At 36.5% G+C, this 14,829-nt stretch overlaps 1 protein-coding gene across 1 annotated transcript; it reads left to right on the top strand.

Annotated features, from left to right (window-relative positions):
• The first annotated feature begins 1,448 nt into the window (after positions 1–1,448).
• LOC129770854 (phospholipid scramblase 1-like) lies at positions 1,449–14,483 on the top strand. The gene is made up of 3 exons (XM_055773980.1): positions 1,449–1,984; positions 13,481–14,212; positions 14,280–14,483. Exons 1-3 carry the CDS (start codon positions 1,952–1,954, stop codon positions 14,370–14,372), a joined length of 858 nt encoding a protein of 285 aa, XP_055629955.1. The 5' UTR covers positions 1,449–1,951; the 3' UTR covers positions 14,373–14,483.
• The last annotated feature ends 346 nt before the right edge of the window (positions 14,484–14,829 follow it).

Genomic DNA, 14,829 nt, shown 5'->3' on the forward strand with positions numbered 1-14,829 from the left:
CAACTGGTACAAAAATTAGAGCGTGGTGACCATGGAATGCGTCGGGCATACGTCCATTGGGTGAACGAACAACAGCAGCAAAATGCTGAATTTTCGCATCAAATTTTCTTCAGCGATGAGGAACATTTCGAGCTCGGTGGCTATGTGAACACCCAAAATTTCCGTATATGGGGCTCAGAAAATCCACACGTGATTGTTGAGAGGCCATTGCATCCGCCAAAAGTCACTGTTTGGTGCGCATTATGGTCTGGTGGAGTCATCGGGCCGTATTTCTTTGAAAATGAGGACGGCGAGACGGTAACTGTGAACGGTGAGCGCTATGGCCGCATGTTAACCGATTTTTTTTGCCACAAATTGAAGATATGGATACGGATGACATGTGGTTTCAGCAGGACGGCGCCACGTGCCACACAACACGACCGAATATGGCCATATTGCGAACGAAATTTAAGGGACGCATAATTTCGCGTTTTGGTGATGCCAATTGGCCGTCCAGATCATGCGATTTGAACCCGCTAGACTTTTTTTTGTGGGGTTATGCGAAAGACCGTGTCTATGCCAACTCTCCGCAAACTCTTGAACATTTGAAAGACAACATTCGTGAAGTTATGACCGAGATACCGCCCCATATGTGCCGAAAAGTCATCGAAAATTACCTGTTCCGGATCAAGGTGTGCGAGGAAGCCCTAGGTGGAGATTTGAATGATGTTGTATTTCACACATAATGGCATAAACCAAACTTAAATTTGAAATAAAAGTTTCATTGAAATTCGAATTCTAAGTGTGTTTTATTTCAATTTACTTTCGGAATTTAAAGTTGGAAAACCCTGTATTACTGAAAATGTGTGAACCGCATTCAATATTGAAAACGAGAACTTCTAAAGCCAAAAGCCCGGTCTGTGTGCACTTTTGAAATTCACATGAACTGTGCTTTAGCAAGAAAACGATGAACGATGAAGTGTTATTTATTTATTGCTGATTTTTGCATCTTCTCGCCTTATATCGCAAATGAGATGTGAAAAAATATGATTGCCATCAAACTATTACTAATAACCAAATGTTATTTCTAAAAATCTGTATATTTTGTACGAAACTCAAACAATCTGCAATCTGTAACTACAGATTCTTGATCCCAAAATTTTTGAAAAATCTGTAGAAATACAGATTATTTTGTAGATACGGTAATCCAAACGAGCGCGTGCCGATGAAGGAGCAATCTTTTTACGCGATTCTCCTGAAATTCCAGGATTTTTGTTTGCGTGTTCGCATCAATCGCGTAAAAAAAGAATTCAGTGTACGACAAACAAATATTGAACTTTTGTCTGGTTGTTAACGTGTCAAACGTTAAATATTTCAATCAAATGTTTTCCATGTTCGGCATTGCTTGGAACTGTTGATAATTGAAGAGAATTTTGTCTGTAAGAAAGTGTCCACCGATATTTGACTACCGGTCAAACAGTGTGCTTCCGTTTTAAGTATTGGAACCACAAGGAATGCTCTGAATGTTGGAGCCACATGGAACTCCGCAGAGGTTTGTGTGGAATATACTCTACCGATATTCCAACAGTTTATGGATCTTCTATCGATCGTGGATTCTAACGCAATGACAACTAAAGTCGTGAACATAATTTTGATCAATAGCCAAACTCAAATCAAATTGCGTATCAACAATGCAACATTAAAAGAGTATGTCACTTGCAGTCTTGAGAGTATATAAACTTGCTCTGCGTAATAATTTTTGTTCCACCGGAATTCCTACCAAAGAGATGTGGGAATTTCGTATTTTCTCATGCCAGAGTGCGATTGCGTGTTCTTGTCGACGCCTGAAACAGTCAGTGTCGGACCGTCAATCGTGAAAGTAGTGTCTGTGGATTTCCCAACTCCATAATACCCCCACCCAGTCTGCCAATTACACCACCCATATTCCTCCTGTTGCAGCAGTCTGTTAAAGATGGATAAATTTAACGAAGTCATCAGCAATGTGGTAAATACAGTGATCGCTCGGTAACTGTGCTGGAAAATCGAATGTTACTCGCAAACTGGGCTGCCTAACAGCAAAAGCAAAACTTCAAATTTACGATGACGTCTGTTTTAACTATGTTTTCAATATGCCGATGAGAGATCGGTATAACGATAAGCATCTTTGGATACGTGTTACCATCTGTTGCATGAATCACCCCAAAAGATATATTCTGCTTCGAGCGTAAATATCCCAGCGGTTCGTAAATATCCAGAATTACAACGGTTTATTTCCCGGCATTGGAAGTAATGCAAATTGGGTTGCGCACATGGAATTGATATTCGATTCCTGAAATTAAAGTGAGGCCTAATGTGAAGGCGCACGTGATTTTTTTTGAGTATTTAAAACGATTTATATCTTGGTGTTCGATTAACTACAGAACAACTGAGCTAAATATAATATGTCCAAATATGTTTGAATCTTTAATCGGTACCCACTGATTCGATCCAAAACAGATTTAGTTTTAGGGTTTGTTTTATTTAATTTTTAAACAGTGAAAATTCTTAAACTTTTCTTTAACTATATTTGTTTTATCAATGATTCTAATGATATAATTGATATAGATCATTTGAAATTTCATCTACATATGCAATTTTGACGAACTAAAATGAAACAAGGAAACTTTATAACATAAACTGACAAATAAAACCATTTTACAAAAAAAACTTTTGTATCCAATCAAAACACCTCCAAATGGATAACAATTTTCCTTAAAATGACCTTCAATGACGATAAGCAAATGACAGGTTTACGTTCATTTCAGAATCACTCAACGTTATCTAAACCCAAAATGTCCACGAACGCAGGCGAGTTTCGGCCAATACTCTATCCGTTTTCACTGTTCAAGGTGCCAGACTGAAGCCTTTTAGCGTCGCAATTCTGCTATATGGGAATATTCAACGCTGCTTGTGTGATGGAAAACCCGCATAACTTTTGGGAAAGTCCCACTAGAAGTAAATATGGGTGTGCATATAACAAAAATAGTGCTCTGGTGCTAGCAGACAGCTGATAACAGTCAGCGTTTTTCCGGAGATCTTTCCTGATTATAGGAAGTTCAACCTGAATGAGCTAGTTATTTTCGCTGTACATATATAGTTATGTTTTTTGAATAAGGAAATTAAAAAAAAATTGGCTCAATAAGGAAATATAATTCTATATATTTTTCATTTTAACCGATGATTGCACCTCGCTCCTATGTTTACTTCTCGGGTGGTCCGTTTGTTGTCCTTGAAATAGTGACGATCCGTGGCTGGCTTATATCTTGTTACTTCGATGGTTTCTGTTGTTTATTTTTATGGTGATATATATATATATATATATATATATATATATATATATATATATATATATATATAGGCCTTGATTCTCGAATACACTTCAGGGTGGAAACGAAATGAACGCCATTGAACTACGTTTTACGAGTTAGTGAAGTGTCGAAGATAGTGATGAGTTTTCAGGCAGAATGAGCACTTTTCAAATAAAAAATCATTAATGAAAATTATCTTCTTCGTATCAAACTGGTATTCAATGTGAGTGGAAAACTTTGTTTTCTTCATGTGGTATAATAATCCCATACAAAAAGTTCAGCATATTTTACGGATATACGTAAACGGATTTACGGATATTTTTACGGATTCACACGTTTTGAAGGCTTCTAAAATTCACCTTCTATTGATGTCAATCGCCCCTAATTTGAACTAACTTTCAATCAACCACCAGAGGTTTATTTGGTACGTATTCAGACCTTTTCTGGATTATAAAACATATTAAATTTGTAAACATCATGTTTGTACACCATTTGTATCAGATTTACGAAGCTAAATCATGTAATTAATGCACTTCGATGACCTAAATTCTGATCATTATTTGTCCAATGCGCTGATGTTGGTTTGTCCACATGATTTCTATGGCAACCGCTTGGCGCGCTGCAGTTTGTTTGTTTTATTTATGGTGTCCTTCGCGCATAGCACAAATAAAGTTTTTCTATGTTGAGTTACACACTCATGTGAACACTTTTAAAATGCCCAAGAAAAGTAAATATTCTGAAGAAAGCCTAAATTATTAATGGATCAATATGATGACAGTAAACACAAGCAATGAAAAATGCAACACCTACTTCAACATTCGATTCATTCAAAAATGCTGATTTCTGAAACCGGACAAACCATGATCATAATTTCTCTTTGAGGAAAATCGTTAAGAAACATAAAAATTAGAATAATTTCAACGCCTTATGGTAGTATTAGCAACTAGAGACTTGAGGTTTTTCAACAAACCCAAACTCTTCTTGATTAAATGTGATTTTCATGAAGAAAAATCGATTTGCATTTACTACTTGCGTGAAAACACCCTAATTCGGACCAACCAAAATCAATTACCCTAAGAGTTTTTGAGTAGTTGCATGTTTCATTTGCACGCAAAAAGTTTATGATACGGAAGTGTTTTTTTTTAATCAAATGAGTATCCATAATATTCCTTGGAATTCTATATTGCTTTTTTCTGGTCCTCCGCAAAACTTGCTCGATCAACTTTTTGTAAATGAAGATGTAATTTCTCTTCCCATTATTGCTCGCTCCGATTTCCTCTTCAGTAATTCGCATTTTTGGCATGTTTTTTCGAGGAACATAGAAATTTAAGTTAAATTAAGTATTAAATACCTTCCTGTTGATTCATTCGTTAACAAAGGATTGGTTATTTTCGTCACATTATTCTGCGTACAGGCTATACATTTTACGAATATCTAAATCAGGACTCCAGTATTCGACCAGGAGTGTGACGAGCTCTGGTGTAGTGGCTCTCATACTCTGGGAAACTTAAAATATGTTCTCGTACAGCTTTTATCTTAATTTTATCTGTTTTTCATGAAGATCCAGGCATCGTTCCACGACGATCAGTTCCAGGTGTATCCGCATTAGAAGCATACATTAACCGCCCTACATAAATTTTACTGTAAACCGACACTTCTCACTTATAATTTTTTGACGGAAATTATTCGTAACTGCATAGATCTTTCAAGTGTTCTGAGCCGTTGTTGTTTTATTAATCGTTGATGAACTGTAGCCCAGAGAGGTAGTTTTTGTTGTTCAATATTTTTTAGTTTCCAGAAATTATTGAAACTGGATTTAATTATAGAAAATTTTCTGAAAAAATCTGTATATCTGTATTTTTAGCCAAAAAATGTGTATAAAAAATCTATATTGAAAAGTTGAAAGAAAAAATGAAAATAAAGGTTTATTTTCACTTAGAACTCATTTTAATTATTTATGGGCTGTTGAAGTCGCGTCAATACAGCAACATAAATCATAGAAAAGATTTTCCATCCGAATTGTATGATGTTTTTACATGGTTTTGTTGAACTTTGCCTTCAACTTCATCTTCCTTGAGCCGATACACGGTTCTTCGCTTTCAAAATAGAGCCCATAATTGTGGAAGCCAGCCGATTTCTGGATTTTGTTTTGTTGGCACTGTAAAACAAAAAAATTCGCTCAACACATGCTGATGAATGTCATCAAAAATGTTTTTAAACGACATTATACAAAAGTTTCCTATCACGCCTATCGACCGGGACCGGGAGCCGGGACCAAGTTATATCCAATTCACTCGATTTTTGCCCCCATAAGATTTGACTTGAGTAGCCTGAATTCGTTATACAAGCCTTATTTATTACCTGCTTCAACTAATTGAGGAAATTGGCGCATAGAATCATTAAGGTTGGGTAGCTTGATTAAACTTTGAGGGTTTATCAAGGCAGCAGTCATGTTTCACCAGTTCAATACCGTTCTGAATCATATTTCAGACGCTTTAGGCATATGATGCAAAAAACAGGTCTAAACATTATGCACAGATATTATTTGGTTGATATTTTTAATAAATTAGTTCAATACGCTTTCAAGCTTTCTACTTTGGTACCTATTTAATTGAAAACAAAAAAAAGTTATAGGAGGTTGTGTCCAAGATACGACCGCATTGTTGACGTAGAACTACGCTGTTATTTTATATAAGTCGCTTGTTTATACCTTCGGATATTATTCTATAATGCTGTGAAATTTTCGAAACAACTGCTTAGTAAAATAATCTCTGAAATGTTTCTTTCATTGTAGAATCAGTTGACGATAATTGATATATCTTTGGCACCGCATGGAAACAACAATGATAACACTTGCAAGTATCAAATATCATGCTACATGTTATTTAGTATTGCCTCAAAGGAATCGCATCTCTAGGCATCGTTCGTACAAACTAAGCGTGAACCAAGCGCCAAACAAGCGTTGACCATAGCATGTATACAGAGTCATACATTGATGACTTGAAACTACTAGGAATATAAACCCTTCTCATCATATTGCGCTATTCTCAAAAGAAACGCATGTGTTAATATTACTGGCCTCAAAAAAAAGTTCCATTACTTTCTCATGCTCGAGAGAAGCGCAGCTGTCACCCTTAGTGGAGGAATTTTTGCTACTGGCAAGCGAAACCTAATGACATACAAAATTCCAGAACGACATTTACTTTCTCGGTGACTAAACAAGCGAAATAAACTCTTTTTGTTAATATCAACAACCTCGAAAACAGTAGCAATGCTCCATTATGATCAATATTAGCGCAAATGCAATCCTAGTTGAAGACAGTTTTGTGACTGGCACGCGAACCTAAATAACATATAACATTCCAGTAAGACATTCAACCTGCTAGAGACGAATGAACTCTCAGAGTTTAAAGTCTCTCTAATTCAATACCTTCCTTCCTTCAACCTGCTTGGTATTCTCCAAATATTTTTTTGAAGCACAACCGTAACGCCTGCTTCGCCATAATGTCAGTTTAATGCATTGATGCATTCTCAAAGGCACCAAAGAAGCCCTTATGATGACGGAAAACAAACAATGTTAACACTTTACCGACCGGTAGCGGTTCGAACATACTATGCTCTTTTCACCGCCCATTCAGCCGCAGATCGTCCGAATCACTACTAAGTGTTTGCTAAAGCTAAAGTTTTGAGAAAAGCACCGATTATCTGAATAAAGAATACGAAATGCTTGCTGCTTGCTACTTTTCAGCCTAACCTAACCAAATCTAACAGAAAGATCGAAAGTCGATTAATCGACAACCGGTCGGTAAGCGCTGTGGAGCAAAAGTCGAATAATCGACGGCCGGTTGGTAAAGTGTTAACTGCTTGGAAAAAGGCTGAATCATGCCACACAGTTTGTACTCTGCTGTAACAGCCATCGATGCTAATTCGCTGATGAGTTTGTCAAGAGCGACCGCCTTCACACCACCAGCGGGGGAGCTTGATTTTGGTTACTACCTGGGCAACGGCGTTTACATTTTCGACCGACGCGTCGAAATCGCCTACTTCGCTGTTGATCGATGCGGTGTCACACTCGCGAAGGCTCGGTTCAGTGCGAGCGCTTTTCACTGCACCAACATCGCGTGCATCATTAGCTGACGCTTGTCTAGAAATTTCATTGCCGCTGGCAATGCGTTCGTTTTTTGCAGAGCTCGAGCCTGCCTTCCTCTTCTTCTTGCTCATCACACACTACGCGAAGCGTCCAATTTATGACGCGGGAAGAAAAACACACGATACGAATAACGAATAATGAACAGAAAATGCAAACGACGATATCCAAGTTGGATTACCACTGGTGGGGTCCAATCTTAGATCGAAGCGCAGCGAAAGCAAAGTGAACTGGATTGCTCAACAGTCCGATGCCGAATGAAAGTTTGCCTCAGCGAGATCCACTGTTTATACTCTAGGCAAGTATTCCCCTTCATTCTTCTTCTTTTCCTTTGTTCACGGAGACTTTAAATCCTACGATTTCCCCTCCGTTGGTTGTCGATAAGTTGTTCGTTATTGATATCTCTGTTCGGGAAAGCACACAAATGGACAAAACTAATGTATGGGAAAATAGAAACGCTTAAAATTTTCATGAATTTTAACCATTTACATACCAAGGGATTCTAATGTATAGCATATTAAACAAATCTTAGGGATTTTCCGATTCGTTTAGTATGTAAATCGCCAAAATCCGTTCACGGCAAAAATAGTTATTAACGTTAATTTTATTTCATAAAAACGTGTCCTGTTTTCTGATTTGGCACCCTTCATGAAAGACGTAGTTCTACGTCAAAAAAACATCGAATAAAATGCTTTTCAAATGAAATGAATAAAAATCAAACTTCGGACACAAAATCAAATTTCGGACAGATTGAATTCAAATTTCAGACACTTTATTTTGTAATTTTTTGAACGAAAATTACATTACACTTGATTATATTTCATAGTCAACTGCGAAACACTTACCAAGCAATCACAGTAAACTGTTAACGATAATGAGAACTGATGAAACACGGAAGAAATTTAAATATTGAGGAACGGGTAAATTCTACGTGCTCATGCTAAGCAAACGTCAAACACAAACGATAGTGAGTAGTGTTGATAGATTTTTGCCGATTATGTTATAATTCAAATGTAGTTCTCATATGAAATGATAGTGAAACCAAGGGATTACTCTAAAGAAGCAATTGTGATATTGATTTTATAGTTATATCATCAGTGCATTAATCATTTCAAGATATTAGAACAAAGTGTCCGAAATATGATTCAGAACGGTATAAAAGTCACGACAAATCGATTTGAATATCAACTTCCTAACTGCATCTAATCCTTTTTCAGCTTCTTCCGCATCGATAGCAACGCAAACATTCTCAAGCTTTCTCAGAAAGCCTTCAAAATCTTTCACATCAAGGTCAGCATCAGCGAATCGTTGCACGTAGCTCTCCAAACAAAACCCAACAATTACCAAACAGGATCAACAATAACATTCTTGTCTCATTATAAATTTCGCAAAATTGAGAACTTTCTGGTTGAAAAGTGCGATTGACGTTATTGATGAGCTTGATTGATTATTTTATAAGCCATAGATACCTTGGCTATGCACGGTAATAAATTTAATATTTAATATTTAATTTAAAAAAAAAATCTGTCAATTCTGTATCTTTGCTGAAAATCTGTAATTCTGTATATACAGATTCTGTATATGAAAATAAAATATATATATATATATATATATATATATATATATATATATATATATATATATATATATATATATATATATATATATATATATATATATATATATATATATATATATATATATATATATATATATATATATATATATATATATATATATATATATATATATATATATATATATATATATGTAAAATACAGAATATTCTGTATATGTGGCAACCCTGATCCTGCGCGATTCAACCGTTTTCCTGAGTAAAAGCTATCCCCATTTTAAACAATTTTGGCTCTCACAAAAGCAGCAGCGTTGCCACATGTACATAATTATCTGGAAAGTTACTTTTTTTTGGTACAGAATCTGTACAGTACAGATTACAGATTCTTGTTCTGAAGTACAGGTGAGTACAAGAGTTGGAGAACAAATACCGTGTTCTAAAATCAGGATTGTTTCATAAATAAATGACTGTTACAGAAAATACATTTTCGGAGATTTGATGCTCCGTTTTTGATATTCTAATCATACCTCAGGTAATTGTCGAGCTTTTTTTGTGATCAAAACAGCAATAGAACTTAGCTTTTGAATTGGCTCAGTCTTAGGCTTTAAACATTTCAATAAACAGCATACGACAGCTCGAAACTTTTAACAACTTATAATACGTAGTGTAAGTTTAGCAAGAATATGTATAATCATAATGAAACTTGAGAAAGCAATGCTTGAGTATTTTTTTATGCTAATTAAACTGATTTTTCTGTGCATCAAATATTTTATTGGTTCAGATTTTTGAAAGAAAAAGTATGGACGAGAAAGATTTTTACCCTTTTCGGTACAGATGAATGTGTGGCAACACTGCTCACATTTTTTTATTTTTGCTGTCGTATATTATTGGCCATTATTTTTCTTGATTTTTCTGATAATTTGTGCGTAACTTCCCTCATTATTTGCCCGTTTTCATTTCTTTTTTACAACTCATTACTCAGTCATTTCATAATGGATTGATGAAACTTTTGCGTCAATCGATTTCGGTACTTCATAACAATTAATATAAAAATATTGAAGAAAATAATATATGTCATGAAACTAACTATCGAACAATTGAAAAATCGAAACGGAAATACCCACTTCTGATTGGTCGAATCGACGACACATGCGGCGGGTCCCTAACAGAGACATCAAAACCAAGCTGCCTGGGGAAATCGGTATTGCAAATACATGAAAATAGGGGGAATTTTTGTTCCTACCGAAATGAGTTCCCTAACAGAGACATCAAAATCAAGCTACCGGGGGAAATCGGCATTGCAAATACATGAAAGTAGGTGGAACTTTTGTTCCTATCGAAATGTGTTCCCTAACAGAGACATCAAAACCAAGCTGCCTGGGGAAATCGGCATTGCAAATATATGAAATAGAGGTGTGCAAATCAGCTCATCATGATGAACAGCTCTGATCATATCAGCTCATCTAAATGAGCTGTTCTTTATGAACAGCTCTTCAGATCAGTTGTCAGTGCCGACTTTCAATTTGGGTCCCAAACTCGATAGCCACGAAGCCAGTTTGAAAATGTTAAAATTCAAATGAAATTTTTCACACCATATTATTAATTACTTGAAACACGTATTCCAGACTATTATTTACAACAGACTCGGCAAGTACAACATTTCCGACATTTTTACTGAGGCTTTACATTACAATAGAAAGTTTTCTTCAAAAAAAAAAAATCTTATGAGATTTTTGCACCGCCTGCAAACAAAGTGTTTTTCATTGAAATAGAATACTCATTTGATACACAGAAGTTAATTTTCATTAATAATTTGAATTTTAAAAACGTGTTCATTCTGCCTGAGAGCCAATTATTATTTTTGGTGCCCCCTAAACTGGTAAACAAAGCTCAATGCCGTCAACGCGAATATAACAGTTGAAAAGACGAGGGACAAATGAAACTAAACTGATGTCTTAACACGAAGAGCGAGAGACGGTCAGTTCATTTGAATCTTACAGCTCACATACTCTCTTCAATTCTACAACTCTTTTCTCTCCTTCATCATCATCAAAGTGAGCTGAAGAGCTGTTTGATTTTTTTTTTGCGAGCTGTTCCGCGTCAACTCACTTCAAAGAGTCGATTCTTCGGAACAGCTCATGAGCGGATGGCACATCTCTAATATGAAAGTAGGGGGAAATTTTGTTCCTATCGAAATGTGTTCATTGCAAATAAATGCAAGTCGGGGGCATTTTTATATTGCAAGTATGGTGAGTGATACGATTAATTTTAGCAAACAAGCTGTCTGTTTTGTTGTGTTCATTTTCACCCAAGGAAAGTTTATACGGCGAGAAAAATTGGAAAAGTATTAGTTGTTAGTTCAAATAAAATTCGCATTGGGTTGAATAAACACTCGGAAAGTAAAATTATAAAAGAAATTTACCTTTTCCATTTCAAATATATTGATGTAACATGTTTTTGCTGATGAGAAAAATTAATAATTGTTTTCAGTGTTGGTAATTATTATTGGTATCGTTTGGTGTATTGGTGAGTTTTTTTCTTATTTCATCCATGCAGGACACAGGAGGCATCTCGTCACAGAGGGCGGTTCTCATCATATCTCGATCCACTTCGGTATCTCTTATCTGATACGCACCATTCAACGGCTGTTTACCGTTCTTCTGTCATCATCACTCGGTAAACACTGGTGGAGTGAACAAACAATACCCAACAGCCTAACGGAATCCTACGTCAACTATGCGGTCATGTCTCGGACACAACCCTCCTGTGACTTTTTTTTTCTATCTGCACAATTTCTATCATTTCACTTTGGACCATTTCAAGGGTTCCTAAATTCACAGTGAAGTCTTGGTATGATTCATCTGACATCATATTGGATGTAGTGGTCGTATAATAACGAATAATAATTAACATGCTCACGTAATAAGTACATTGTCAACAGCGGCGTAGTGTAGGGGGTGGAGGGGGCGGCCCTTAGAGGGGCGACACCCATGACCGTGACAAGTATACCGATTGTTACTTATGGTATTATCTAACAAAACAAGTCACTACGGAAAAGTTTATGTTATAGAATCTTTCTTGGTTTTTATGTTCATTATTTCGTCATACTACATCTTTCATTTCTGTACTGGGGGGTAAATTCAAAGTCTCGAAAACGAGGGGTAACGTTCGAAGTACAAGGATTTGAACGTTAATACCTCTTTACTGGATGAACGAAGTGGTATGAAAATAACATTATTTGAAAGATATAAGATCTGCGAGAGATGTTTTTTTGCTTATTGGCCATAAAAACTTGTTTCAATAGCTCAAAACTGCTTCTAAAGAAAACTATTCAAATCATTATAAATAGCGATAGCTTCTTGAAATTTCATTTCCGTCTCGATTGGTCTTCGATTGATGCATGATGCATTATGCGTCAACTAGCCAACCAAAGTTTCTCTTTGATTACGTTTCTCAACGGTAGCCTTGCGGTAATCTCGCGGTTATATCACAGATATAACCTACTCCTGGTTTTTTCGTTTTGGGTGGGAAAAACTGCAGAATTAAAATAACGACATCCTTCAACAATTGGAAGGCCAGGGTTTAGTTTTCATGAAGTCCCGTTCGCAGGCTATCGATCGCCCCACCCATGTCAGGATCAAATGAATGAGTTCATGATTTGTTGAGAAAGCAAAATGAAAAATCCGAATTTTGTTTGTAGACAACTTTTTGGGCTCATGAGGACAACATGATTTTGCTATGAATCTAAGGTGTGTGACCTGTTACTTCTGTTTTGTCTGTACCTTTGTTGCATTCTACTACATGAATTAGATCTAGTGTAGAATATTTGTAAACCGAAGGATCATCTCTGACTAATGTTGTAATCACTTTCAATGCACTGGCAATTTTTCTCGCTATCTATTTTAAAACTATCTAAACGAAATGGTCATCGATTAAAAATTTGCTACTAAAAGGAGAATTTCTCATAAGATGAGTGAAGCAGGTGAAAGATTTTCCGGGTCCGGTCCAACGATGGAAAAGTGAATGTTGGAGTGCATTAGTCATTTTCATTGGGAATTATATGAACGGTCAAAATCGTCTAAAGTCTTCTTATAAAGCCGAAATTTTAGAAGCAATTCAAGCTCGACACATGTTATGAGTACCTGACAGCGACACGAAAAAGTTGGCAACTATGATGTTTCGGAAAGGCAGCTATTGCTAGTGAATGTATTAAATGTGTTACAGCTCATCACGAAGAATCGGTTCGGACTTTCAAGATTCGGTTTGAAATCGTACAGTGAAACCGTTTCTAACCCTAGCGACCCGCCCTGGGTGTCACTCGATCACGCTCAATTGGTCACCTGATTGTCAATATAAATATAAATATTAATAAAACCATGAAACAAAATTGATAACGAATCTAATTTTTTATCGTGTATTTCCTGATTTTAGCCACAGCCACCGCCGTACTCTGAGCTAGATGAAACGATCAGCAATCAACCGACCAACGAATATGGCGCACCAATGCAGCAACCTTCAAGCCCGGAATTATCTGGATTGGAGCACCTGGTCGAAACGGAACGGATCAGGTTCAAACAGGAGGTGCAAATCGTACAGCTGGTCTGTGGCTGTGATATGCCCATCAATTTCGATCTGATCAACGAACACGACCAGATTATATATCGGATACAGGAGCAGGAGAATTTCTGCGCGAGAAACTGCATCCCACAGGGATTTCGAACCGAGTCCAATATGGTCAAAACAAATGGATTACTGGCGCTTCATTTTAGCAGGAAGACGCGATGTGTGATGAATTGCTGTTTGCCCTGCTGCTGTTATCCTTTGCCATTCAGTAGAGAGCGGATGACCGTTTCCAGCGGAACAGGAACGGTGTACGGGACTGTCCAGCATGATTGGTCTGCTTGGAGATCGCGTTTCAGCGTTCTGAATAATTACGGTAGCGTAGTGATGAAGATCGAAGGCCCGGGCTGCAATTTTGGCTTCTTTGGCGATTTACATTATAAAATTGTGACTCCGAGTGGCGTAGAGATTGGAAGCATCGTCAAACGTTGGAATGGATTAGTCTGTGAAGTGGTAGCCGATTTTGATGATTTCACTATAATCTTTCCACGAGATTTGGATATTGCCATAAAGGCCACACTCATTGGAGCTGTCAAGTTAATTGTATGCACTTGCTATATCTCAAATCTCTGATGTGTGCAATGATACTATTTTTGGTTTCCATTTCCAGAACTTTCTCTTCTTTCAAGGATCTCTGCGAAGGTTAATCGTTGGCATCACTTGTGGATCTTTGAATGCGGTCGCTAGAACACAACCACATTAAGTTCCGGAAACGGAATATTCTCATGAAATATGATTCATATGCATTTATATTTATCTACCTCATGGTGTATGTACTTCAAAGCAACAATTGTATTGTATCTTGCTTTCCATACTGTGCTTTTCTGTAATAAAATATCGTTGATTCAGGTACGATTTATTTTATTAGCATTTTAACAATGGATTTCAGACTAATTTTTCTCGAACGATAGTTTTTTTTTGCAGAATTGATGGACGCCGTACATAAGTTGGATTATTTTTTTATTATAAACGATGGCCAATTGAGGGTTTCAGAAGGAAAGGGGTGTAAGTGGCTTGATCGATTTCTCTACATAAACTTTTTCTTCAGTTTATAATTCAATTGCCAAAACGTTCCAATTTTAGTTTGTTATAGAATCCGGTAAATGAGGGATGGGATGGTAAAAAATCACATTCAACGATCAATGAATAAGTATATCCCT

The sequence above is a fragment of the Toxorhynchites rutilus genome, chromosome 2, assembly GCF_029784135.1.
Source record: "Toxorhynchites rutilus septentrionalis strain SRP chromosome 2, ASM2978413v1, whole genome shotgun sequence".
Lineage (NCBI taxonomy): Eukaryota > Metazoa > Arthropoda > Insecta > Diptera > Culicidae > Toxorhynchites > Toxorhynchites rutilus.